This window comes from Prunus avium, chromosome 1 (assembly GCF_965620075.1).
Source record: "Prunus avium chromosome 1, drPruAviu1.hap1.1, whole genome shotgun sequence".
NCBI classification, from domain to species: Eukaryota; Viridiplantae; Streptophyta; class Magnoliopsida; order Rosales; family Rosaceae; genus Prunus; species Prunus avium.
The window spans coordinates 59,720,014-59,745,839 of record NC_142284.1 but is presented as its reverse complement, the minus strand read 5'-3'; the positions used below and the strand labels follow the sequence as shown (position 1 = coordinate 59,745,839).

At 35.4% G+C, this 25,826-nt stretch overlaps 2 protein-coding genes across 3 annotated transcripts; both read right to left on the bottom strand.

Moving 5' to 3' along the window:
- Window positions 1–908: 908 nt before the first annotated feature.
- On the bottom strand, window positions 909–14,218 carry MLH1 (MUTL-homolog 1). Of its 2 annotated transcripts, none has more exons than XM_021970529.2 (16): window positions 13,776–14,218; window positions 13,452–13,624; window positions 13,226–13,298; window positions 12,858–12,992; window positions 12,529–12,739; window positions 10,953–11,101; window positions 10,251–10,349; window positions 8,305–8,374; window positions 8,026–8,164; window positions 7,180–7,274; window positions 6,977–7,085; window positions 5,802–5,967; window positions 4,157–4,318; window positions 2,936–3,104; window positions 2,062–2,225; window positions 909–1,211 (listed from the first exon to the last, which is right to left on the bottom strand). In XM_021970529.2, the coding sequence occupies exons 1-16, from the start codon at window positions 14,010–14,012 to the stop codon at window positions 1,167–1,169; spliced, it is 2,196 nt and encodes a 731-aa protein (XP_021826221.2). In that variant the 5' UTR covers window positions 14,013–14,218; the 3' UTR covers window positions 909–1,166. The 2 variants fall into 2 exon arrangements, with proteins under 2 accessions (XP_021826221.2, XP_021826223.2); XM_021970531.2 differs by having other exon boundaries at window positions 8,026–8,161.
- A 1,992-nt stretch (window positions 14,219–16,210) lies between these two features.
- On the bottom strand, window positions 16,211–21,780 carry LOC110767090 (E3 ubiquitin-protein ligase RNF170-like protein). The gene is made up of 5 exons (XM_021970523.2): window positions 20,971–21,780; window positions 18,704–18,903; window positions 17,783–17,884; window positions 16,695–16,746; window positions 16,211–16,590 (listed from the first exon to the last, which is right to left on the bottom strand). Exons 1-5 carry the CDS (start codon window positions 21,059–21,061, stop codon window positions 16,478–16,480), a joined length of 558 nt encoding a protein of 185 aa, XP_021826215.1. The 5' UTR covers window positions 21,062–21,780; the 3' UTR covers window positions 16,211–16,477.
- Between the last annotated feature and the right edge of the window lie 4,046 nt (window positions 21,781–25,826).

Here is a 25,826-nt window from a genome sequence, read left to right as displayed (position 1 = left end):
CTCTGAATATTAATGTGCCATTTGAAATGATAGAGTGAACTCATGTTAATAAATGCATTGAGATTTGGGTTCTCACCTTTTCTTTTTTCCTATGATATTGGTCATCAATTAGAAGAATTGGAGGTTGGGGTCTTATTAGAGACAGAATAGGGAGGTGTATGTATGGCAGGCTACTAGCACCGAGACTCATGAGTTGATGATTAACTGTTGGGTCATTGCCAGACTAACCGATTAAACTTAAAAATTAAGGGCTTCTTAGATATAGAGGTCTATTTTCATCAAGATGTTATGGAGGTAGTCCACATACTCTCCCTTTTCATCACTGTTCAAAGAACTATGTGAGAATAGAAGTTGTGATGGGATGTTATTTGTTGAGCTTGTAGTTGTGCTATGTGTTATTTCGTTTGGTATTTGTTTCTTTTGTAGTCCAATGCATGTATGACACTCTTTTCCTACCCGAGAGTTTCCAATGTGGTTTTCCGTGGGAGGGTTTTAATGAGGTTGTGTTCCTACGTGCAGGTTCTTTGGTATTGTTCTGGAATATTAACGAAATTTCTCTTCTCAAAAAACAAAAAATTGCTATACAGCACCCAATATTTGTTTTTAAGGAAATTGAAAAAGCGAGTTCCATATACCATCCTCTGCCATCTTATTTCTTGCATTAGTCATGCTTTAATTTGGAACATTGAGGACAATCTTTGATTTACTTTTGGGCGCTAGACGAGTCGAAAAGAAAAAACTGAAGTGAATGCTCCTAACCACTTGAGCTACAATCTCCTTGCCAGCTCCTGTAGTTTATATTCTAATGAAGCTAAGTGTATCCTAGCATGAGACAGCCGAATAGGATGATATGTTCAATCCCATTCAAAAATTGGGTTACAAGCATATGAAACACAGATGAACGCCACTTTCAAAACTCAAAAAGGATTTTTATAGATTTTTAACTAATTATAATATACACCACTTTGAAGGGAAAACAATGCTCCTGACTTGGACAAAGGTGTTTTCTCACAAAATTTTAATATCACCAAACCCAGAGTCCTGTACAAAACCAATTACAATGAGCATAAGGAACCATGTAGGGCATTGAAAGTAAGCTGAATGCATGAGCCTGTAAACATGATCCTCCTCTGCACTATCTTCTGTCATGACGCTGATCAGTGGCATTAGCATCTTTCAAAAATCCTGTACAGTTTCTCGAGTGAAGCTACCTACAAAAAGCAAAGGATATCCTCGATTTTCAGATTTACAAACTGCAAGATTCCCATATCATTTCAATTACAAAACAGATGTCGTTATGTTTGGAATTTAGGGATAGTTCTTCTCAAGCTATATTGTATGATTGGAATTCTTTTATGCACTAATTTTTGCGGCTGTGTGTCCATGTACCTTTGTTGCTTAGCTATGTTTCGCTATCTTTCTTGTTTCAGTGAGCTAACATCTTCTAGCTAGACCAGTGGACAACTTATCTTCTATATTGTTCTGTTCCTCTTTAATGAAAATATGTTTTTTTTAATATAAGAAAAAACAAAAACAGAACAAAACAACACTTCCCCAACAAATCGAGAATTTATAATAGTAGCAGTAACAACAGTAACAATAGTGATAACAACATCAATAATGATAATATTAATAATATTAATATTAAAAATATAAAAAATCATACTAGACAATAATAGATAACAAAAGTGAGAAACAGAGGGTCATATGTATAAAAGGGAGCAAAGAGACCAACATGCGACTAAACAGATAAGACAGATAATGTTGTCTACATAAGAAAAAAGGAAAAAAAAAAAAAAAAAAAAAAACAGATTCTTGACAATTATCCTGAATCCTGATACATGATAAAAGAACCAGTTGGATTATTACTGTCATCTGCGCCTCAAACTATATGAACTTTTTTTTTCCTTGGACGAATATAGACTTTTAGTTGAAGTGTATAGGTAAGTTACCGAGCTAGCCAGCCCAACATACATGAAATCTATTGTCTTCTAGGGGTATCTGAAGAATCTAGAAGTAATTAATAAGTATGTCATAGACTTTTAAAAAAATGTAGCTTACCCGGACAAATGTTCCATTTGTAGCCATAGAATTTGGTGGCTTGAGAAAGAGCCTCATTGATGGAAACAAAACATGCTGGATAGACCACTCGCGCTGGGCCCATGCAGTCTCTGCCTCTGCAACTAGTTCATGCTCGATTTCATTTTCTGTCACGACATCATCTCCTGTACACACCAAAAAAAGCACTCCAGTTAGGATTGGTGTTATTTAATTGACTCCAATTGCATGAGATTAATGAGAGAGAGAGAGAGAGAGAGACTGAGTGCTGATTACTATCTATCATACGCCTGGAGATCCCCACATAACTGGCTGGAATTTTTTAGTACCAATAAACTGCAAACGTTATGAGGTTTCAGAACATCAAAAGAAAACTTTAAGATGCCTGGAGATCATTGATTTTGTGAACGCAGATTTGCAAATTGACAATGAATGTGCCACTAGTGTTACTATATTTTTTCACCCAAACTTGGTGAGAGTTTTCCCTGTATTCCTAAAAATTCTGTCATGATTACTGACTTGAGAACTAAAAGCAAAGTCAACTTTTAGGAAATAATCTTCAATATGTTCATCTTATTGATTTTAATCACAACACCTCAAGATTCCTCATCAGCCTCCAATATATCAGTTCTCTTCATTCTTGAAATCCCTAGCCATATGTCATCCCCACTGGATCTTGACACATGATTTGGCTCAGATTCTTTCTAAATATCTAGGTGTAGTTAAATAATTCTAAATACAAAGTTAAAACTTTTTTTTTTCATCACGCACAAACTAACTTCTAAAAATTAAAAATCGCTTTATAAGACTGAAAGGAAATCAATAAATTATGACTCTTTAAACAGAGATGTGGAGATCCAGCTGCAAACAGACATACCAGTAGTGCAAGAAAGACTTTCTTCAGGATTTCTGAAAGGTTTTCTCTTTTGGTAAAATTGCAAGCCATCACCAGATGGGTTGGGCAACATAGGAGGATGCATGGCATAGAAGTTTCCAAGTGCAGCTGAAATTACTTGAAGGCATTTTTTTTCCTCCTCCCAGTCAACCTAAAAAAATAAACGGAAACTTAAAGTTAGCGCCAGAAAATTTACATTTCTCACCAAAGATAGAGAATATCAAAAGTAATAGGACAGCTATATAGTCTCCTCATCAGTGTGTCACATTGAAAATACTACTTCAGATTATTTTTCAATTTAACTTAACAAAGAAAAATGAATGCTCAAGAGTATCCTCACAATTGACATGTCCCTCCAAGATAAGAACATCAACATAAACACTCAATTCTGAAGCATGTTAGTCACATAAAATGCAGGAAAGTTTTGTTATGTATGAACTCTTCCTAAAGCTCCTTTTGATTAACAAATGCATTGCTGTGGTCCTATTATTATGTCAAAAAATAATTCCAATAAGCCACATAAAATAATGATTAACATTCTGAAAAATTCAATACCAACCAATCAGGTTATGGTCGGAACTCCTGGATCAAATCATTCAAATATCAATTGGTTTTATTTACTTTCTAACCACGACACGACCGAAAAAATTCAACTTAAACTAATAATAAATAAAGAGAAGAGGTATGGTCATTTTCATGGAAGCTATGTGTGTTGTACCCGTTTGAAGAGGTAAAGATTGTAGAGAACAAAAATCTCAAAATGGGAAGGCTTTGTTCCTTTCATGTTGTTTATTTTTATTTTTATTTGGGGCGGGGGTGCAAAAATTATTAGGCTCTTTACCCACTTCCCAGTACGTCTGGGTCTCCAAATTTATTGGCACAAATCAACACAATTCATCGGCTTGTCTAGTCCAGTTTCCCTCTTAGTACTCCATGTCACCAAATTTTAATCAACCCAAGAGTTTGATTCAATCTGTAACACATCATGTTGAGAGCAACTGTATAAACCCCTGAATTAAGTTTTTAGCGTCTCATATGGATAATATTGATCCTCTCCACCTACTGCCAATCTGTTTTGAATTTAATAGGGATGTTTTTCATCAGAAGTGTGTATTGTTGTTGTCTTCCAAAGCATAAGGCATCAGAAATATGGTTATAAATATGGGAAAATCTTGATAACCAAGAAAATAAAAAAGAACTTACGTCATTGCCCAAACAAAGCACAAATTCAGGGACGCGATCCATGTCAGGTGTGTATTGATCAAGTATAACTGGAAGCCTAGACAAATTTCCATCTTTATCTATATGAATGCAAAAGTACTCCTCTATCATATCAGCCTTTTGCTTGAGTAGTTCCGTATTCATCTGCAGAAGCATCACTATATTATAGTAAAAACAAAACTCAGATATTTAAGACGAGAATTGGCCCTAAACTACTGCAAATTGGAGAAAACTTCAAATGTTCAACCCAGCTGATGGGATTAATACAGCCATAGATTAATAATGATAATCAAAGAATCAATAGATCTAGCGGTAAACAAGAGGAGATCTGCTCATTAATATTCTGAAACTTCAGTCTGTTACTATCTTAATTCTAAGAAAAAGAATTTTCTTTAAGAGTGGAGAGAAGTAAGAGAACAAGATGCGCAAGTCCACTAGGAACAAACACCTTAAAAAACCATATTAAAAGGCAATTCTCCAGTCTGCGATCTCTTCCTTCACAATGAAGCAGTCAGCATGCAGGTGGCTAGTAAAGGGAACATTTTCCTTCAATAAATAAAAATACAACTACTATCACAATTAATTACATGGGTCCGATCATAATGATTGTACACAAGTTACAATTACTTTATCCAAGGTCTAAAGTTTCTACTAAGCGGATCCGATTATATTAAATTATCATCACTTGTACAACAGTTTTAATTGTAATTATGATAAGTTCTTTCTAATCTTGTTCTCGGATAATGCTTGATTTCAAAGAAGCCTTTGCAGACCAGCAGTGGACTAGTTCACTGCTTGGGTTTCTAAGGTACTGGCAACGTTATTTTCCTGCGATTTATGTAGAGACACTTTCAAAAGTACTACTATTATATGTCAAAACTATTCCCATCAACACTAATGTTTAACATTTTCAAGCCTAGTTGATGGTTGAGGGGTAGTTACCCTACCACTACTAAGCTATGATTGTAAGTGATGCTCGCTCTATAACAGTTTTTTTGTGCAAGTTGAGGAATTGGTGCAGTGAGGACTTGGCAGTGGCGAAGGAAAAGACTAAAGATTGATTCTTTGTTTTGTTGCTCCATAGGGTCTCTTATGTTAATATCCTGAGCTAGTGGATCTGGAATCAGAAAATTAAACCCCTATTATGGCTCCCTCCCTACTATATTGAGGCACTACTCAGTCCAGGAGGCTTGGACATTTGGCCAATCATTTTAAGACCCACGAGTTTGGGCCATGATATTATGCTTGAAGGAGGACCTAAAATTGGAAAGTTCTCATCATTGAACCGCATCCAGGGTTGAACGGCAGCCAGGGGTAAGATGTCTGCATTCTCTTAAAACGTGTATGTCGATACTTGAGTCCCTGCTCTAATGGTCGTGGGGTTGTCTTGTTTTTCTCTGTTTTATTTTTAATTAAATAAATTGGCTTATTACTATTTTGGCCATGAAAATCACATGCAACTGTACTGCAAGTCAAATCTGTTAGCAAGTAATGAATTATTAAAGAAGGGTTTAATAAGAAACTTCCCTATGATGAGGGAGGGGTTCTGAATTTCCTCAAAAGAGACATAAATATGATTTTTTTTTTTAAATTAAGGGAATCAAATTCAAGAAAGCAAGTAAATTACCTCTGCAATCTTCTCATTCAGCTCAACATTCTCACTGCATTCTGGATCTAAATTGCCCTCTTTTAGTGCCAACATGATCAACTCCTTCACTGGGGCTGGCTCACTTATTTGTATAGCATTAAAATGGGCAAATCGATGAAGAACTTGCTGGTACATGAGCTCTTTGCTGAAATTTCATTGAGAAATAGATATAAGTGAACTGATCATGAGAAACCTTTTTTTCTTTTGATTTAATAGGACCAAAAATTCATCAAAAGAGGGATGCAAAGTACGAAGTCCACACAAAACAAACACCTGTAACCAAAAAACAAAAGAACGAAAGAACAAGGCACTATTAGGCCACATCCAAAAAAAAGATGCATGCAGCCACACCTTTAACAGAACTGCAGACCAGTCAAGATGAATGACACTGAAAGGAAAATCTTTAAAGGGTTTAAACAAGGACAGCCACATGGAAACAACAAATCTAATTCTATATCAATCCCTTGTCTTCAAAGATTCTTCATAGAAGATCTATAAAAGTAGACAGCAATTGAAGAGAAGACCCCTTATCATTTAGCATTTCAGCTTTATTATTATTGTTTTGCCTCCAGCGGTTTTTTTGTTGGTCGAGTAAATACTTCTAATATAAATAAATAGATGTTATTGGCCCCATTTTGACATGGCCATCTCCTATTTTTCCTCTATTTTGGGTCTTAAAAGTTAAAACCCTGTTCTGGGAGAATATGCATCAGCAGATGTGCTTCACGGTCACGATGAGATCGTTTGTACCTTAGGGGGAGAGGAGAATCAGGTTGGTTATTCTGTACTGTCATGAAATTGAAACAGACATCCATATTTTGCAGAGTGGGCACATCAGCGACTAGTGCAGGAATGAAATTTAGTTTTTTTAACCAATGTAATACTATCTAGGGTAAATTATTTTGGGTCAGCTATCCAACGTATTGTGCACACCACTAATTAGAACTCATTTTAAGTTTATCAACATCCCTTGACAAAATGACCATTATACCCCTGCACAAATAACAGAAAAATGGAGATTTACTAAAATCGGTAATGGATATAGACCACAAAGGGATACTTAACAAAAGCAAAACAAAGGGCATCACCTTAACTTATGAGGTAAACCACAAGAACCATTTGTGTATAATATATTTAAGCAACAGGATGATTACCTCAAGTTCACTACATTTGCAAGGTAAAGATGAGTATCATGCTGAAGCAACGCAAAGACATCATCTGCCATTCCAATATAGGTGCAGTGTCTCACAATGTCCAGAAGACCTACAAACAAAAACCATAAAGCATCAGCTACTTTTCGCTACCAAAAGAAAGTATCCACCTTAGAACAGATCAATTAATTTGGTTGCAAACTGACCAGAATGACAATTGCGATCAACTTCATCTATAAGCTCCTGAAGGCTGGTCAGATCAGCAGTTTCCTTCGGATTTCTTCTTTGTCTAACAGAAGATCTGTCATTTCCAATTTTACATACAAACATAAGTAAATACACAGATTATAAATCAGTTAATTAATGGATTGAATATCAAATTTCTTTGGGAACATAATGGGGAAAAAAATTAAATATATTTGGAGAGGATAGAACAAACCCAGATTATCTTACATTAATAAGAGAGCAGATTCAGGTACCCAAAAAAAATAAGAGAGAGAGAGAGACATTAAAAATAATATTATCACCTTCCAATTGCTCTCGTAACATTTTCACCCAGTAAAACGAGAATGACAACAAAGAGCAATAGACAACCCCCCCCCCCCCCCCCCCCCCGGGTTCCCAAAAATTGAAGTCAAATTAGAACTAACTTCAACGCATTTGCCACCCTATTTCTCAGAATCAGTCTCTGGTAGCTAAGTTTCTACAGCAATGTCAACGTATCACACTACCCCTGAGCTGAAACAAAGACGAGTTCCTCCCATCTTCTGCTCTACAAGCAAAATCATCCACCGCTCTGAAGGCTCAAGAGGGAAGAACTGACCCATTCTCAAAATTGGAAAGTTACAAAAAACAATAGGACAAAAAGGAGGTAAAAGAAAAGGGTGGACAGAATGAAGTATGCTAATAAGATAATCTAATTCTCGCAATGCTCAATAGTAACGGTCTTAGCACACATCACACAAGTGGAACAACATTGCAAGGTGCGGCTTTACAACTGAGCCATTACAAGATAGTAAACTGACTGTTCAACGACTAAGTAAGAATCCTACCTAATAGCAGTCAAGCTAGTATTCCTTTCAAGATGGCCACAAGATTCTGGTTGCAAGTAAACATGCAACCTTCCAGCAGGATCCGATGAATCTGTTCTAACCATTTTATGCACTGGTACCTTTTGTAATTTTGACCCTGCTACAAATACAACCCTAATAAACATTTCAGAATTCAGAACTATACCATATATGCAGTTAATTGAATATGCCAAGATTATGAAACCAACAGAAGATATGAACTTTGAACACAATCTACTGAAGTAAGGAATTTGAACTTACCAGATGGTGAGGGATTCCTATTTGAATCCTTGATTGAAACCATCTGGCAGGATGGAGTTGATTCGACTGCCTGTAATGTCGATGAGACAAAAGATGCCAAGAAAATGCACAATTTAGAGAGCAGTACTCATTTGAAGATAGGGCACCAGAAATGGTGCCAAACTAAAAGCACCACATGCCTGGTTAGAGTGGAAAAACGGATATAAAAGAATATATGCAGATTCCCTCAACTACAATATGTAGAAAACAAGAATTTCCATGAAGCAACAACTGGGCTGGTTTCTAGTATACATTGTTTAGTAAGGAAAAACATACAAAAGTAAGCCATGTAAAGCTTCCAAGTATTTATCGAGGCATCCATTGGCTTAACAAACCAACATGCATTTCATATGAGGGAAAAAAAATTATTCAACACGGCAAGCATCTTTAACTGAAACCACAAGATTAAGTCATTTTCCAGTATCGTTCAGTATTTTTAATTTTGGCAACTTCAGCTGTGTATTTCACTGACTTTTCTAATCTTAGTCTAAGTCTTTAAGTTTAACTGTACTTGTGGTTAACCAAATTTTGCACTGCCACTTGATCGGCATGTACAGTGGAGGTCAACTGGAAGGCAAAAAATGGTGACCCAGACTTACGGTTAACTGCATCATAGAAAAATTGTATAGTACATATGTACAGTCCCCTCTCTGCTGGACGCCTATCCTTTAAAGGACTGTTAATGTGGATGTGGTGTCGATAAGGTGTCTATAACAAGTCAACAGCAAAATGTATCAACGTGTTATCAATACATTAACGACATTATCGATACAAACTCCGTCCTCTGCTCAGAGAATTCCTGTACATATGTATGTACATACAAATGTATATAAATACTAGACTAAAAGTCATTTTTGGTCCCTATTGTTTCGATTTGATCTATTTTGTCCTTGTAGTTTGAATTTTTCAAGCAATTCAAGGACAATCCCCAATTTTTGTCAAATTAAGAGGGGCATTTCAGTCCAATCTTGCATCACCTCTCCAACCACTCCACAGCCCCCATGTAGCTTTTCTTATGCTTTCAAGTCTCAAAGTCCATTACCTCCAATCTTGAATAAACAATTGTCACTTTTTAGTCTTAAAGTCTGGCTTCGTTTTTGGAAATTTGAGTTCATGAGGAGAGGTTTAGGGGAATGCATGGAATTAGGTTTGGAGTTTGATAAGAGTGAGGAAAAAGGTGGTTGTGGAGGGAAGGGTGCATGATGTTGGGTCAGGAGGGGGAGGGAGGGAATAAGGTTGTTGTAGGGGTGGTTGGGTTGTGGTTATAGGGTGGGAAGCAGGTTGAGTTAGGAGGAGGAGGTTGGGTCGGGAGGGGAGGAGGGATGGGATCAGGTGATTGGGGAGGGGCTGCAAGATTGGACCGAAATGCCCCTCTTAATTTGACAGAAGTGACTTTTTGCCTAAATACTATTATTAAGAGAAGGCTCTTTGTCAACCATGGTAATATATATAACTACATTTATTAACAGAAGACTCTTTGTCAACCACGATAAGGAAAGTATCAATTTTGTCATTATTTCATTAAACATTTTAAATAATTAAACTAAAAACTAAAGTTGTTATGGTAATTAACATTATTCGATCTTTAACCAACTAACCTTCTCTCGCCTACTGTAACTTCCTATAAATTCATATAGAATATGCATGGAATGTTTATGATGCTTCTAGTATATATGTATATGTATATATATACGTATATATACATATATATATATATATACATACATATATATATATATATATACATATATATATATATATATACATATATATATATACACATACGTATATATACACATATACTTAGAAAGGGAGGGGCAAAGACTACAATTTTTTTACCAACTGTATAAGAAACAGATATCTCTCTCCACATACTGGAAACCATCAGCAGCTTTTGCTAACAATACCTGTTCCGGAAATGTTTGTGTCTCATTGGAGCTTCTCAACCTTGATTCAACCACCGACTGTATCTTTTCAATGATGATTTCCTGATTCAGAAGGCTTACCTGCATATCAAAAGAATTTCTTTTTCAATAAGAATGCAGATATATTTGGTATTATAGAGGTTGATAAGAACTTTCTACACCAGCGGTTCCAATAATAGATGATATATAAATAAATAAGAAGCAAGAAAATCTCAGGGTGTTCCGCTATCTCCTAGTGTTTTTCATACAGGAATATAAGGTGTTTGTTAAAAAGGAATAGCCCGTAAAGCCCTTGTGGATAGGCAGAAGCTGGTTAATGAGATGTCAGTATGCAACAATTGATCCAAGCATTGACAGACAGAAAAATTACTTGTTTACAGAATATTAGACAGAAACCAAGTTTGGACTTTACAGAACAGGATACTTGAAATGGTCTTATAATGACATCTCCAACTCTTGTTGCCACTTCAATTATGGAAAATCCAATAGATATATATTTTATGGAAATTAAGTGAAGTAATGGTTCGGATGTAAAATTGAATTTTACATCTCAAATGCCTTACATAGATGTGAAGTTTTTGATGTGATGCCCTTACCAAAAATTGAGCCTATTTTGCTTGGTATAAATAAAATATATATCAGAAACCAGGATTTAAAAATCACAAACCTAAAACTAATGCATACCTCTCTCTTCGTCGGGTGAACATTGACATCAACATGTTCAGGTGGTAATATAATTGCCATGTATATGAAGGGTTTTGATGCTTTTGGCAATGTTGCAGCATAAACAATTTCTAGAGCTCTCTTCAATGCAGTACAATCCACCAATCTGTCTGTGCTTTTGAAAATAAAATAGAATATAAATATAAGTCAAAATAGAAAACAAAAACGAATAAGAAAACATAATTATTGGTGGACTTAAAAGTTAAAAATTGCATAAGAGACCTTCAGGCTTATAAATAAAATAATAAAAAGTAAATTAGGTAGTCCCTAGTTAATTTTCACATATAAATGACAAAACCTATCACATATATGTATCATACATTTTGCATATATGTAAATATATACAAGAATATTTGAGCAGTCCAATTTTTAGGTCCTAACCAAGGATCATCCTCACAAACAATCATCCAAATCATAAACCATGTAGCATCTAACTGTGATCAAATAATTAGACTAACATGTTATCTCTGACAAACACTGAAATCCTCATCAAGATAATAAGATCGCTAAACAGCTTCTGACTTTGGCTGATTTAATTTCAGGGATGTTTGTTAAAAGGGCACTACATCTGTCTCCAAGCTCTAATTTCTCTTTTCAGAGAAGAGACTAGTCAAGCTCAAGCGCAGAATATCCAATGGCTGAAGCTTAAACAAGTCTTGTTTTGTCCCTTTTGCTGGTTTGTTGATTAAGCTGTTTGCTTGTATTTAACTACTACGCATTACAAGACTAGGAAAGCTCGAGAGTAGAATATCCAATTGACTGAACATACATGGTCTTTAACTTCCAGAATCAGATATTGCTTCTTTTACAAAATCTAATAGGTTCATCTAGTTTTCATGGACTTAAGTGCATATCACAAAAATACCCTTAGAAGGCATGTTCACCTTCCAAATCCAAGAAGATGGTTATAAAAAAAACAAAGAAATGGAGTATCTCATAACCCTGATATGATATCTATGAGAAAATTCCCTAAATCAATCTAACCTCCATCTCATCATATCAGGTCAAGAAGGCTGAAAGGTCATACTTTCAAGTACAAAAGCAAAGACCTGAAAACTTTTTTAGCAATGGAAGCATTATCACATAACCACCTTTGTCTTATGACCTGAGACACTGCCACCCAACCGACTAAACTCCTTCCTCCACAGCTAAAAGAAAAAGGGAAATTACAAAAACTAATAATAATAAATAATCCCTCAAGGACATTCGATAAACTCTTTACTACTTGGGCTCAAATTTGAAAGAGAAATATAATAGGTTATCGTCTAGAGAGAAGTCCCAGAAAACAATTTTCTGAACAAGGAAATAGTAGGGATGAATGTTGGTTTGAGTCTTAGAGCTCAGCTCACTTCCAGTTTGCAACATTAGCATTGGAGACCGATGTGTTTTAATTTGGTTTAATGAGCAGTTTTTCCATCTGACCCAACTTAATACAACGTAATTCTACAAAAACCTTTCTGGTTTTGGTTTGTAAATTTGATAATTTTGACATTGGAAGTTTCTTGTCTTGATATGGCACTGCATGAATAGTTCATACCATTTATAAAAAGAACCATGGTTATCTTCTTCGCTACATAATTGGAATTGGAGATAAACGCCTCCATCTGGAAAACTGAGCTAGAAGGATCTTTATCCACAGCTTCTACCTTCATCAGACAGCGAGCAACTGACACCCCATAAACTGAACGAATTGCATCAATCCTCGATATTGTGGCAACAGAATTAACATCTGCTCTAGCAGCTCCATGCTGATAATAATAGCAGATCAAAAAGCTTTAACCGTGATTTTGGAGTAAGTTCTAGCCATGCAAACGATAAGTGAAGTAAGAAAGAAAACTTTCATTAGTTGATGAAACGGAAACCTACTTTTCTGCAGGAGAAGCTAACATTCATATGATGAATGGCAAACCGGCTTAACACATCTACAATCTTTGAATAATCATCAGCAGAATTTTGCAGTGTCTTCCTCCGAGCAGTCATGTTATAGAATAAATTTTCAACCTGACAACACATGACCACTTAATTCACATTTCATCCCATTGCACCAAAATATAAAAAGTAATTTTATCCCATTAAACCATATTGGCCAAACATTGAATGACCAGCAAAATGACCACTTGTTTTTCCTTCGTTAAAAGCAATTGGTGTATGAGTTTCATAGGCTGAACTTATAAACTGCTCTGATTTCTAATAATGAGAGACTACACAAAACCCAGCCCAAATGTTTTCCATACCATTATCTGAGTTCCTTTTACAGCAGCACACGCCTTTGGTTCGTGCTCCATGACTCCATCTTTATAAGATACCCTGAACCCACGAAATTATAACTTTAAAAATTCAATCATTATATGGAAAACTCAAAAGGTTATGCCATTTCCATTTCTACCTGTGAACAAATACTTTGTCAGCAACCTAACAAATTACTAGCCAGGCATGTCATCAAACAGGTAATGCACATACCTATAACCATGCAACTGGCCCTTGGTAATCGTTGTCACAGTAACATGAGCTACATAAGTCATGCTCGCAAGTGCTTCTCCTCTAAACCCCATCGACTTAATCGATTGCAAGTCCTCAAACGTCGACAATTTCGAGGTCGTGTGCCGCTCACAGAGTATGGGCAAGTCCTCATACTAGAGTAAAAGAAAATCGTAAATTTGTAATGAAGCAGGAGAAACTCTGAAATATTTTATGAAAAAACAAATGAAAATAAAAAGATTCCCGAGAACCAAGCAGAAAATGTAAGAAAGAGAAGAAGCAGTGAGAAGACGTGAGAAGACTAACGCGGATGCCGTGGCCGTCATCGGAGACTTGGATGAGCTTGAGGCCGCCGTCCTTGACGACGACGTTTATGGAGGAGGACCGGGCGTCGAGGCTGTTCTCAACGAGCTCTTTGACGGCGGAGGCAGGGCGTTGGATGACCTCGCCGGCGGCGATTCGGTTCACTAAAGAATCGTCTAGGCGGTGAATTTTGGGAGGCTCCATCCGGACTTGCACTTCTGCTTCAATTTCCATTTCCATTTTCGTTCGTTGGACTCTCTCTTATCAGTGTGCCCCCAACAGCTTGATGAGCTGCTGCAAAGTTCGGGAGTGCCAAATTTCCCAAACGACACACCGCCGAAGCCTGAATTGAAAACAATTCTAATCCCACCTGAAAAATATACTTTTTACGAGTATAGCCGCCGCGGAACATGTGGGATTTAGATTACTGAATATTCTCTATCTAATCGGCAATACTCGTAAATAAAATAAAATAAAATAAAAAAGGCCTCCCAGAGGCTAGGCGTGTAGTATAGCCGCGCGGCTATACTTTGTAACAAATACCTAACGGCCATATTGGAGTCTTTTTTATTTTATTTTTTTAATAAATAGAGCTATACTCTTTAAGTATACAGGCCATTAACCAAGTCTCTGTTGTCCCATTTTTATTTTTTACTTTTCCAAAGTTATTACTTGTATAAAGAATTAGCATTTTCTCGTTTAATACTCATAGTATACACGTACATATGTATTTTTTTAATAATACTTTCGTTTTTGTATACATCTTAAAGACTCAGTAATATAGATTTTTTTTAATAAAAAAATATACAATACACATATTGTACATGTACCTACGTATTTTTCATGTTTAAAACACATATTTTACAACATTCACATATTTTGCACATAATTTTTGATAATACACACAAAATTCACGTATTTTGAACATAATTTTCACATATTATTGAATAAAAATATTATATAATGGCCGAGCTTTTCAATTGTAACTTGCCAAAAAATTTCCGAATGAAAGACATACGTGTTTTATTGGTAATTTTCCCATTCCGCATTTTACTAACTATGAAATAACTTGAGAGGCTAAGATTATTTTTTACTTGTTATAAGAAAAATGCAAGATGTTGATTTTGCAATCTCTTTGCCAACTAGAACAACAATTTCAAACAAATTTTAATGGGTATAGTAGTAAGAAAGATGGTAGTATTTTTCATGTAAAGTGTTGTTTTGAAAAGTGAAGGAATTACCGAGACCACTCCAAATCAGAGTACAATTCTCTACAACAAATAATGTGTGCAGTAACATAATTTAGTAGAACTCAAGAGAACGAGGTAGATCAAAGGCAAACATTCCCACTAAAAAAGAAGAAAAAAGAAATGAACTCTCATATTGATTTACTGTGAAATTTCTCTTTTTTCAATATCTGCGTTGGATATGTTGAAACTAGCAAATTAATAACTATAAAGTATAAACTAATGGGAGTAAGCCACAACATTTCAAAATTGCAAGGGCACCCTTCTTTCCAAACTCCCAAACTAGAGAGCTTATTTTTTTCTTCCTAACTTCTCTGTTAACTGTCTTTCCCGAGCAGAAGGGTCTTAGGTCAAAGTAAAAGTTTATCAATCTAATTATTTTCGAAATCACATTAATTTCAGGTAAAGATACCCTTGTAGTCCTAAAACTCCAACAGCCCGTGTTATTGCAAGAGGAACTGTCAAGGGCTAATCAGTTTGAGCAAAACCTCATATTTAAACAGGACATACAACTCCCTAGAACAAGAATTAAATGCCAACTACCACCATAGCAGACTTTTCTATAAATTATAATGAAAATTTCAAAATTAATCTCAACAAATGATTGGTGATCTGACAATACTTAGAAATGGTAAGTGCGCTCAGAGTCAGGCTGACAGAAACCAGCAGGTTCTCGACCACTGGATGACCCCCTGTGCCCCAAACCTCAAGATTAATATTGATGCTGCGTGGAACCAACACAATTGTACGGCAGGTGCTGGGGTTATCGTCAGGTTCGCATCAGGGATGTTTCTCGGGACAAGATCGTCTTCTATGGCTGCTGGTTCTGCAAATGAGGTGGAGGCAATGGCGGCCTTCGAGGGATGCCAACTCCCAGTCGAAAGAGGATTGTCACATGTTTTCTCCCTGCAAGTTTCTTACAGAACTTTTAAAATAAAAAAAACAAAAAAAAACCAACAACAGTAGACCGAATTGGCTATTGGGTTAAACATAAAGACCAAATTGGCTAAATTTGATAACGGACCAAAATGCTGAATTGATAAGAGACCAAATTGATGAATTGATAAGAGACATTTAGGAATTTAACCCCAAAATAAAAACACAGCAAAGTCATCCAGAAAAGGAATAAAAGCTCTGCTAATAACTATTTGGTCTATTGACACAAAGCGGCCCCTAGAATGCCAGTGTATATGGACAACCCATGGGTCTGCATTTTCTAATTTCATTTGTAAGTCACCATAATTGAGCATGAAAATGTATACAAATTCAACTGAAACTACATTGCAACATATAGATGGCTCACTTCTAAAATCCTATATTCCAATGAGGTGAATCAAGTCCAATTATTCGACCCCAGTACAACAAAGAAAAATTCCCAGCTTGCTATTACGAACTCAAAACTAGTTCCTCCTTTCCATGGTTTAAATGTAAAATTGCCGTAAGCCATGACTGCACAGTTTAGGAACCTCCATGACGGTGATAGAGTATCGACCGAGAAATGGCAGCAAGATTAAACAAGATGACCAGTGCCACGATGAAATCATCCACGTAACCAAGTAAACCAAACATTGCTGCAGGAACACAAAGCCAGGATGATGTATTAATAGTCTGCAACTTACTAGAACAACTCAACAAGAAAAATTCAACCAAATGAAAGTTAAAGCATAAAAGCCACCTTCCGGAATAAGGTCAACAGGACTGACTAGGTAGATTGCTAACAATATCATCTGTAAATTCAAAAAAACACAAATTGCCAGAAGGTGAGAACTTCATGATGAACATAAAGTATATCATATGCTTCAGAATTGACCACCACAACCGTATACATTCATTTGAAGGGGAAAAGATAACACCTGATAATGCATAACTATCAGTAGAAAAGAGACCTATTTAAAAATGACGCAATACAGATGATTTCTCATCTAAAATTTTTTGCCAGGTCCAACTACATCACTGCATTTACAGCTGCATGGTATGAAGTAAAAAAACTAGAAGAAATTTTTTTTGTAAATGCTGCTATAGAAGCATATGCTAGAATTACATTTGAAAAAATAGGGCTGATAAAAAAGGGATGAACAAAAGTATGGCAGTATAGCATTGCAAACACATTTTTGGCATGTAAGTCCTTTTCCATTTAAAACCTTGGGATAGATCTGAGCTATGAGCTCCAAATAATTATTCAACGAAAACAAAAGGACAGCAAATGACGTTTGGTTGTTTTTTTCCCTTTCCCTTTTGTTTCTTACTTTCAAATGGCATGCATAACTCCTAACTATAGCAACTCTACTTCCTCTTCTATGTTTCTCAGTTGCCTGGGCACTTGTCATTAATAAATGACAGTTTACTTGATGCAAGTAACAAAACAGCTATGAAAAGGCAAATTCAATATCAAACAAATATTATAAATTGGTATGATGCTATTTCATCATGTTTTCAAGAGCCCTACACTATCTTGTTGAAGGTCGTACACTGATATAGAATACTTGCAATGTTCATACAAAATTCAATAAACTCCTACATCAGCTTGAATGGATCGGGTCTGCATGTATGTTGTATGGTTTGTGGATGACAAAATTCAAAAGATATGCAACTCATTTATAAGATTGTTGAAAAGAATCCTTGTGTCACAAATTAACGGACTACCTACTCCAGATAAACAAAACAAAACGATACATGTAGGTAAGCACCCATGTGGTTGTATTGCCAACAAACTGACTGCAGGATATAAGATAATTGATTGCATACTTGTGTCAACTACTTAACTGCAAAACAGATCTGAGCCATCCTAAGAGCAGGAAGAGATCTATTAGGATCAATTAGTTCTCGCAGCAGCCTCCGCAGGAAAAAAGGAAGGTCCTGCCCTCTCTGTAGAAAAGATAATTGACATATATGATGTTAAATGATTGAATACAGCTGAGAGAGAGAGAGAGAGGTTCATTCAAAATCATTTGACATGTATGATGTTAAATGCTTGAATACACTTGGCAACGTAATACAGAAAGGAGCGTAAATGTGAAAGCAGGCATGATTGATGGGAAACGCAGCAGGATCTAATGCTCTAATATTTTCAATCAAATATTGTACCTATCTTCATACCTAATGTTCTCATTTGAATATTTATTATTTAGATCAGACAAAACTAAAGGGAAATGTTGAACATCAAGTATCAGACTACTTTTTCTTATGCACACATTAAATACAATCTAATATATCCTGAGAAACATAATGGGAAAGTTCACATCTCCAGGAATCATAACTTAATATGGCTTTTGGAATCACGTGGGTCAACAAGAGGTGCAGTTACAAACTTAAGATTGCTAAAGTGTTATAAAATTTCTCACGTGAAGAGATTGGAATTTATTACAAATAACTTTAAGGTGTGGACTAAAGATACTTTTTTAAGGATGTAAGAGCGCAGGACTAGCATCTGAGGCAAAATTCAGTTACTTAAAAGAAAGAGTTGCAATCATGGATGCCAACATGTTTAAGTGAACAGAAACTTTATATATTTTATTTTTCCAGGAGTTAAAATTTTTAATTCTTTTGGAAAAAAAGACTATTTTCTCCGTACATTATAAAGTGCACAGAAACTATGAATATTTTTCAACTAATCATATTTAACAACCATCGTAGTTATATATAAAAAATATATACTATTTATATCTATTACATATATCCACCTACCTGAATAAGACTTCTGGGATGATCTCCAAAATAACGATTGTACCTTTCAACTTTGCCTAGAATCTCAGCCACCTCTGGTCTGTCAGCCTGCCTTAATGAAGCCTCACTTGGAACCAACAAAGTGATATAACGACGGCATAGTGGGCATTTACAAGGCTGAAGTGCTGATCCATGATGCCAAACAAGCATAATACAATTTCCTGAATAAAGGGAGCCAATGATTGTCAGTAACTTTTTTGGTTTTTTTAAAGAAAGTACTCATTTATGAGTTCAAGCTTTGTAGATCATTTGTAATATATGATACTTGCGTATTCATATAAAGTAGTAACTGTCGTGCTAATCTATAATCTTATCATCAAACAATCACAATGTTATAGTTAATGGCTTGCACAGAATGCAATGCATAGAAGACATCACGCCCAAGCAGTTTAGGTGTATAACACTAGTCCTACAAAAAAGTACAGACAACTCAAGTAACATGTTGAAGACTATGTCACAACTTTGCGAATCCAAAATCTCTATTCTCCATAACAAACAAAAATAATTCCAAGCATAGATCATTTTCATATATTTAGCATTAGCAGTGAACTCGTCAAACATCAAAATGTCTTTAAAGCCTAAGGTGGAGCCCAGCTCCAATCAGCTTTGAATTTTAATTACGGGGAGTCACACAAGCAAACACTTTTAAAACTTAGCTCTCTTTTATCCTCTATTACTACCTATTTGTTGATCCACTATGCTCATAGATCTTCAGCTTTTAAAATCATTTTGCCTCATATTTGTAGTTGGTGCATATGGCCTAGAAATCTCAAAAGAGACTATGCCTTTAGCTCCTCAAGACTGAATTCTTTATTTGATTTTTTAAATTTTTGATTGGCTGCACTTATTTATTAAAAAACATTTTAATTACAAGAACTCTCTCTAACATACATAACAGAACCTAATGATATAACAGATGAAGTTCTGATGCTGAGTTTCATATGCAGCTCTAGTAAGATGTTTCATCAAATCCCATGTATACGAATTCATACATTTGTTAAGGTGCTGTGTTATCAAGTTCAAAACTTGATCCTGATAGTATTTTTTATAAGAAAAACATGATCACAATATGTGAAAATATGCAATTCAAAAAACATCACCAACGCCCTTAACGAGGCAACCTCAGCACCAAACAGCCATTGAGTAGAATTTACAGGAGCCCTTCATGAAACAAGCTCAATCATTACATATAAGGTACTTTATCCAGAAGCCCTGATGAAGTACGTTGAGGTAGTCAATTTTTTCCCTCTCTGTAAGGAGATTATTCAAATGAACAAGAGCGATGATAAGGCACCCCTGTCCTCCTATGGAAACTGGCTAAGGTAGATGTTAGATACAAGGCACTATGGTATCCACGGATTTATAGCAAAACTTTGAATAACACTGATTAAGAATATCATATCCATTCTCCTTGGCATGAAATAAACACTGGGAATAGTTTTCTTTTTTCATGTATGTGGTTTTTCACATCTTTAGGCTGCAACTCTTCAGATTTTATTCTTGTCTAACTTGTTTTTTGTCTTTACCAAACTTCGCAAAGGATAATTATAGATTCTTACTGGCACTCTAATTTGACTTTTCTAGATATCAAGCCGCTAACTTACAGCATACAGCTAGCTAACTTAATTTGGATTTGTTTCCAAGGCAAAACATCCTCTGCCTGGTGGAGATAATCTCCCAAGTCGCCTTATAAGTCGCTCTAAAACTGCACAATGACATCTACAGCCGCTATTAAACTTTTCTAACAAAATCAAGTCTATCAACACAAGCATGCTCAAATCGGTCATATCGAAAGCATGAACTACGACAAATTTTGATCCCCACGCAATACAAACTGTTCAAACAAAATAAAAATGCTCAAAATGCAATGAAACACACTTCAATGGAGAAATTTCTAGCGACCCACATAGATATGCAAACAAAAATCGTTGGGTTCTTTTACAGGCACAAAATTGGTTGATTGAAATGCAAGAGAAAGATATATTAACATTCAAAACTAGGGATCCATAGAAAACCCAACACTATTTTGAACTCATAGGAGAAGATTATGGTAAGTAAAGCAAACATTAGGGAAAGATTAAAGGAAAAGTTTGAAAACTTCTGCAGATAGAGATGGCGTGGCAGCAACCAGTTGCAAGAAAACAAAGACGAACTGGATGTAACATTATAGCCAAACCAAACGCACTGAAAATGAGAAATGGGATTGAAAAGGAAAGAGAGAATGGTACCGCAAAACCAGTGAGAACAATTGGCTTGACAAGGAGTGTCGAAGTTGCCATGGCAGACCGAGCACATATCGCTGCCTGGAGGATCGTCCATTCCGATCTCTCTCCCTCTTTCTCGCTCTCTTGGGTATTAAAGCCCGCTACTTCTTTTATAGAGTTTATAAAGATAAGTGACAAACTTTTCTAAACTCTTATGATAGAGATCTATAGAGTTTTAACTACGTTTTATAAAACTCTTTGATTTCCTACTCCCACACGCCAACTCCATTCTCTTCTCTCTCTTCCTCATCACTCCCTCAATCCAAACTCTGCTCCTTATTTGAAAGAAACTGCCGGAAAATCTGAATATCAGAGCCCAAAAAAGTGAAGGAATACCAATGATTATCTGAATTTCAGAGCTCAATCCCTAAGTCATGATAATACCCATACTCATAGTCATCGTAAGTGGGTTTTGAGTTTATGAGGAATGCTCATTGCATAGCTACTAAAGTTTGCGTTTTGTAGGCTGAGGAATACCATAGATACACTAATTGCAACTATGGTTTTGAATGGCTAATGATGATTGAATAACACAAAATCTGTTCCTACAAAAGAATCTACCTCCAAAAACATGAAGTTCAAGTACTAATTTATTTTGGGATCAAGTATAATATGAAAGACCCGCATGATCGATTTGATGAGAAACACTTTGGAGGGAAAAAAGTTCAGGTATTTGGTCTTTTTTTGTGGGGGAAATGATTTCAGATCGCCTTCCTTTCTTTTGGTCACCAATTGCTTCTCAGAATTATGTTAATTTTTCTTTTGGGCCTTTGGCAACAACGATGAGAGACAACGTTTTGTTAAAGAGTTAAAAGTTGATGCAGACTGAAGAGAGCATCCGCAATAGTCTCCCTAAACCACCTCATTAGACAAATTTTAGGGATGAATTGTAAAAATGCAACTCCAACCATGCTCCATATCCACCTCCTAAAATAGGGAGTCCTCTAGGAGCTCCTAAATCTGAGGAGAAAGAAAGTACTCCTAGTGGCTCCCTATAATTTAATGCTGCCTTATTTAATAAGTATTTCAAACCTTTATTTAATATTAACTATTTTTTATTTTATTTTTTAATAGAGATGGACCAATCAAAAAAGAGTTATAGCATTTATGACTCTCCAAATTAGGGAGTATGGTCGGAGTTGAAATTTTTTAGAGAGCTCCTAAAATAGCTTTCTTATATTTTTAGCTAAATTTTAGCTAAGAAATAAAGAGCAGCATTGCGGATGCTCTTAAAGAGTTAAAAGTCATTGCAGACTGAAGAGAGGAGAGAGACAACATTTTGTTAAAGAGTTAAAAGTCATGGATACTAACGGGTAAGGTGATTACGAATCATAGTTTAATACATATGCAAAAATAATTCATCAAAAACACAAAAATAAAAACTTCTGCACTATGTCACACTGTTATGTATTGGTATAAATGTAAGAGCTCCTACTTATCTGGTAAGGAGGGAAGTATTTTCCTTAGAAAATTAGTAAGACTTTTGGTATTAACAATTAGTCTTAAAAGTATACAAAAGTCATTTACTTACCAAACTTTTAACGGCCTTTTTAAAAGTCACAATTGAATATATCATAAGACTTTTATAGACTCTTTAAAAATCTGAATTGGATATTCTCAAACTTTTTAATTCTATGAAAGTATTTAATTCTCCACAAAAGTATGAATTGAATACACCCCCTAAGGTTAGTATATGTACAAACATAACCAACGAACCGCCGGCTAATTAGTACTAACAATAGTTAGTAGTGGCGGATCCACGATTTGAAACCCCGCTCGGCCAAACTTACATTAAAAACTCAATGGTACAAGTGAATTTCATTCATAAACATTAAAAAAAAAAAAAAAAAAAAACCTAATTAGGGAACGTAACGAGCCTTACCCTCAAAATCTCCAAATTATAATTCATTCTTAATTAAACCCTATAATAGATTAGAACGCATATATATTAGATTCAATGTTGCCATATACAACATCTTTAAGATGAGAAACCTAATAGGAGAAGATAATTAAAGAGGAGATAATTAAAGAGAAAATAATTAAAGAAGAGAGAAATTTTGACTTATGCATGCATGTGGGTTGCTTTTTGGGTGGACATAGGTTTGTATGTTTCACATGGGTTGGGATATTACATAAGGATATTTTTTTCTTTTTGAAAATTTTGGGTTAGGCAACAGCCTACCTTGCTCTAGGCGTAGGACTACCCCTAACAGTAGTGATCCACTACAGCACAAATTACGTTGGGAGGGGTGGCCACGATTTAGTTTGGTTCGCTTCAAGTTATAAATTACATATCGAACAAATATAACATCACTCGATTAGTTTTGGTTGTTGGCAATGCTGATTTGGTGAGCTGATTTGTCACGACCCGATTCGAGAATAAAGAATATTCCCAAATCAGGGTGCATGAATTAAAAGAAATAAATAAAATGGCTGAAAAATTGGTTAAAATATATTACCATTATATTTATATAAAATAAAATAAAATAATAATCTTACAAGTGTACAATATATAAATAAATGTTTATCACTCTAAACTAATTCAACTTCTTTGGTTTCGGCTTTGTCTTGCCCGCTAATTGATCTAAAAAACAAAATAGGTGAGGGATGAGCAAACCACCGCTCAATGAGTAGATTATATAATATGTCAGTCAAGCAATGTCATTTTACACACTCTAGAAAATATAATAAAAATATACACAATCCAAATCATATCACATCATTACTTCATATCTTGGTTATCCTTCACAAATTGTACCCCGCACGTGACGCCTATTGGCCTCACTACCCTATGTCCCCGTCTGGTACATTTATCCTTCGGATACCCTGTCACTGAAGTTCTCATGTTCCATGAATACACATACTTCACAAAAACTCCAAATAATATATATAGTGTGAAATATTGCACAAAGTAGATAGGCTTGACTTGAAAATAGAGAGAGAGATTTGTAAATAGAATAAATCCATGATTTATCACAAAATAATAAATTTTAGAACACATTACATAACCCACTCACCATGATAAGTATGAAATATTGCAAGACAAACATACCCACTCTTCATCTTGTTTCTCTCTCTTCCCTCTCTCTCTCTCTCTCTAACACTACTTCATGGTAGAAATCTCTCTTAAAGGATTGGAATGAATGATTGAAGTAAGGAAGCATGATATTTATAGGAGAGGCTATGCATACACCCAAATAATATTTATATAAACAATATTTTAAACCACAAAAGATAAGATACAAAATTAAGGGAATAATGTGATTCATCCCCCTTTGGCCAATAATATCACAACACTACCACCAAAAGATAAGATAGAAAGATGAGAGAATAATGTGAGTCATCAAGTTAGAAGAGAGTGATGATACAATGAACGGGGAGGAAGAGAATAACAAAGAATCTTAGACTAGGTGACTCACCAACTTTAGACTAGGTAACTCACCTCCAATAGATGAACAACTCATCCCAATTTCAGATTTTGAAGAGAATGTAAGAAGGAAGGGGAGAAGAATGAAGGAGGGAAGAAAGCTTTGGCTTACACACGAAAATGGGCAAACTTGTAATGGTTTTGAAGCTTAGTATCTCTAGTTTCTAACCCAACAAACCACACTGAAAACGGATCTAAAACGAAGGAGAAAACCAGCTCCAAAGTTGGGCTCGTGGCTGGTTTTTCTGCAGAAAACAGAATTTTTTCCAAACTTTGCACAAGTGTTAAACCTATCAAAACTCAACCAAATTCGACGAAACCAATTGTGTTTTGTTCCTGGACAACTCTAGTTTAAAACCCAACAAACGGATTCCTCAAACATTCACAGGATTGGGAGAAAAATAGAGCCAAAGTGAGGCTCGCGGACTGCAAATTTCCAGATTTTGTTCAAAGTTGTTTTCAACCATTCTAACGCCCCAAGTGGTTCCTAAGGCTTCTAAAACTCTTCTAAACCTCATACCTATCATTAGAACTTATCAAAAACTCAAAATGAAACCAAAATCAACAACACCCACACTTGAAAAATTACTCTATCCACCCAACCCGAAAATAGAGATTCAACATCTTCCAATTCAATCTTCCTAACAATCATATGACTTAAATTATTCTTTAAGAGATTAAAATCACACAATCACAAGGTTAAAACCAAAATTTTCGAAATTGACTCACCTTAGAAACTCTCTTCTTCTCTTCCTCCTATTTTCTCCTTTCTTCCTTACCCAAATTCCATTTCTTTCATCCCAAATCTTATCTTAGGTTATGCCATTAATTTTCTTAGCCTAGACTAGGTGACTCATCTAGCACAGGTTTACAACTCATCCCAATTCAGATTTTGAAGAGAATGTAAGAGGGAAGGGGGGGGGGGGGAAGAATGAAGGAGGGAAGAAAGCTTTGGCTTACACGTTGCTCTCTCTCTCCTTTTTTTTTTCCTCCCATAGTTAAGGTTAAAAAAATTAATATATATTTCAAATTTTTAAATTTTAATTTTTTCCTAGATGTTACATGATTGAAGAGGTGTCCATGATTCCTCTTTTTTTTCTTTTGTTTCCCCTGTGTTTAGGTCCCAAATCTATTTTAAAGATTACACTATTGTCCTTGCATCTCACATTTGGGTTTCAAATGGTTTTGTTATCCTTTGTACTATTTTACGGTGCTTCTAGGGTCCCATATTTTTTTTTCTGAACTATCCAAATCGTATAAGTCTTCATTCATAGATCATCCTCCGGAAAAAAAAAAAAATAGACAAATTGAAAATCTAAAAACTAGACGGTTCGGATCATTGCAATACAATATGTGGTGGGCCCTACAAAGATGTCTCTTAAATAAGTTTATT

Bases quoted from the DNA above. Each gene is read 5' to 3' on its own strand.
- LOC110767090 (XM_021970523.2), bottom strand. From the start codon at position 21,061: ATGGACGATCCTCCAGGCAGCGATATGTGCTCGGTCTGCCATGGCAAC. The intron at 18,904-20,970 runs GTACCATTCTCT...CCCTTTATTCAG, and splicing joins TTGTTCTCACTGGTTTTGCG to GAAATTGTATTATGCTTGTT. The intron at 17,885-18,703 runs GTAGGTGGATAT...TCTTTTCTACAG, and splicing joins ATCCCAGAAGTCTTATTCAG to AGAGGGCAGGACCTTCCTTT.
- MLH1 (XM_021970529.2), bottom strand. From the start codon at position 14,012: ATGGAAATGGAAATTGAAGCAGAAGTGCAAGTCCGGATGGAGCCTCCC. The intron at 13,299-13,451 runs GTATGTGCATTA...TCGTGGGTTCAG, and splicing joins GGCCAGTTGCATGGTTATAG to GGTATCTTATAAAGATGGAG. The intron at 12,993-13,225 runs GTATGGAAAACA...ATGTGTTGTCAG, and splicing joins TAAAAGGAACTCAGATAATG to GTTGAAAATTTATTCTATAA.